At 44.6% G+C, this 2,500-nt stretch overlaps 1 protein-coding gene across 1 annotated transcript in view; it reads left to right on the top strand.

The window, feature by feature from the left end:
• LOC125039358 (TRIO and F-actin-binding protein-like) overlaps positions 1-978 on the top strand; it is a 10,974-nt gene extending 9,996 nt beyond the window's left edge. The window contains exon 3 of the mRNA XM_047633197.1: positions 973-978. Coding sequence (XP_047489153.1) covers positions 973-978 — 6 coding nt within the window. The remainder of the gene's footprint in view (positions 1-972) is intronic.
• The last annotated feature ends 1,522 nt before the right edge of the window (positions 979-2,500 follow it).

Genomic DNA, 2,500 nt, shown 5'->3' with positions numbered 1-2,500 from the left:
CGCTTGTTCTCATTACAACTCTATTTTTTTTCTTATCTTCCTCCTCCTCTTCTTCCTCTTCCTTCTTCTCCTTCTTCTTGTTTTCCTCCTCCTCCTTCTCTCTCCCTCCTCCTCCTCCTCCTCCTCTTCGTCCTCGTCCTCCTTCTCCTTCTCCTTCTAATCCTCCTCCTCCTCCTACTCTTCCTCCTCCTCCTCTTTCCACATCTCTCTGCCCTCCGATCGCTGCCTGATCTGCCCTTGCGTTCCTCGCCTTCCATTTCCCTTCCTTTGATTCCCTCTTCCTCTTTCCTTCTTCCCCCTTTGCTTTCTTTGCCCCTTTCTCCCTTCTTCTACCTTTAAAACTCTCTTCCTTTCCTCCTCTCCTCTACTTCTTTAATTCCTCTTCGTTTTTCTGTTCTTCTCCTCCCCCCCTCCTTCATCTCTCCTCTTTCCCCTCTTCTCCCCTGGCCACCTTCCTGTCTTCCTCTCTCCTATCCCCTTCCTCCCCCTCCTCCTCATCTCTCATCCTCTCCCCTCCCTCCCCCTCCCCACCTCTCATCCTCTCCTTTCCTTCCTCTCCTCTTCTCCTCCCCCTCCCCCTCCTCCTCCCCATCTCTCATCCTCTCCCCTTCCCTCCCCCTCCTCCTCTCCACCTCTCATCCTCTCGCCACACTTCTCCCCAACCTCTCCACCTCTCCTTCCCTCCCCCTCCTCCTCCCCACCTCTCCTCCTCTCTCCTTCCCTCCCCCTCCTCCTCCCCACCTCTCCTCCTCTCTCCTTCTCCCCCTCCTCCTCCCCACCTCTCCCCCTCTCTCCTCCCCCTCCCAACCTCTCATCCTCTCCTTCCCTCCCCCTCCTCCTCCTCCTCCTCCCTCTCTCTTCCCCCTCCCCCCACCCCCCTCATACCATCCCACACGCTATACGTAACTTGATGTGTATATTCGCGTATGCAATCACATGATTAGAGATCAAATATTTACCCAAACATAACAGTGCTAGCTTGGGTCATGTTCAATATAAAAGCTGCCGTCATGCAGTGTATAAAATCCTATCTAGGCCATTTGCTGTACAAAATCCTGCAAATATTTAAACGCCAAATACTCTGAATATTTTATAATGGCTGAATCGTTTGCGGATGCATTTCAGTGCGTGTTGATTATAAACAGGCGGGCTCGGCGATGTCTGATCTGAGATAATTGTGCGAATTAATGGCCGTCGCCCTCGATGTGTAGGTGACATCAGTCCTATATACGGCATCATGACTATGTGACATCTTTCCAGTGTGTGACATCAAAGGTACATCAACTGTTTATATTACATCCGTGGCATCAGCCTACATGTGACATCAATCCTATGTGTGACATTAATCCTATATGTGGCATCAATCCTCTATGTGATATCATTCCTATAAATGACAATTTCTATATGCCTTAAATGTTGGGGTGTCTCTAATGCTTAAATGGAACGAAAACATACAATCGTGTTTCAAAGGAGAGTTGAAATATAAAGTTTCGAATTCTTGATTATAAGTAAAGAGGTCAGAGTCACTTAGATAGGTTCTGATCCTCCTTGACATTTTTGAAAGACGGCTTCGAAACTTTTTTTTTTCTATGGATTAGGGAAATAGTTGCCACTAACAACTTTGTCCTCGTTTAGAGTAAAAAGTTGACATATTTATGTAGAAGGGATAGTAAAGGAATGCAATGATAATGGAGAAGGAGAGAGTAAAATAATGATAACAAGAGTCACGGTTACAATGATATGACGATGTACAATATAAAAATTATATCATTGTTCTCGTGATATACACTACTATTATTTCGCAATAAACATCACTCCTGTATACAGAACTAACATACTCGTACATAAAACAGCCATGCAACATACTTGGCAATGCAGTATCAAATATTTGCGTTTCCGTCATGAGACTATTCAAAAGCAATTAGAAGTTACCCTTGTAATTCCCGCCAAAAGTTCACGCAAATCAGATCTCATTTGTTTCGATGAAACTCCGCGTGACGTCATCAGCGAAAATACTTTTTCTTTTTCCTTCTTTTTTTTTTTTTTTTTTATTTTATTTTTTTTTGCTGTAAATTGCCCTAAAAAAAATTAGCCTGAAACATTTACTTAATTGTAATATCAAATTAGCTTTGTATTTTTAACCCGGTCGTATTTTCCGATTGAAAATCTCCGAGGACTTTGAAACATCTTATCTTATTTGCATATCACGGATTTTCTTGTTTGAAATCTTTGAATGAAGAGGGGGAGACGGAGGACGGAAGTGGGGGGGAGGGGAGGGGGCGGTGAGAGGAATGGGGGGAGGGGAGGGGGGATCAGAACAAGAATAAGATGAAGAAGAAAGAAAAGAAAAAGGGAAATATTAAGAAGAAGCAGAAGAATAAGATGATGATGAGGATGGCAAGGAGGAAGAGGATTAAGAAGAAGAAGAAGAGGAGGAGGAGGAGGAGGAGGAGGAGGAGGAGGAGGAGGAGGAGGATGATGATGATGAGGAGGAGGAGGA

The sequence above is a fragment of the Penaeus chinensis genome, chromosome 27 (genome assembly GCF_019202785.1).
Source record: "Penaeus chinensis breed Huanghai No. 1 chromosome 27, ASM1920278v2, whole genome shotgun sequence".
NCBI classification, from domain to species: Eukaryota; Metazoa; Arthropoda; class Malacostraca; order Decapoda; family Penaeidae; genus Penaeus; species Penaeus chinensis.
Note: the sequence above shows the minus strand (reverse complement) of the source record. Positions and strands in the feature narration are given on the sequence as shown.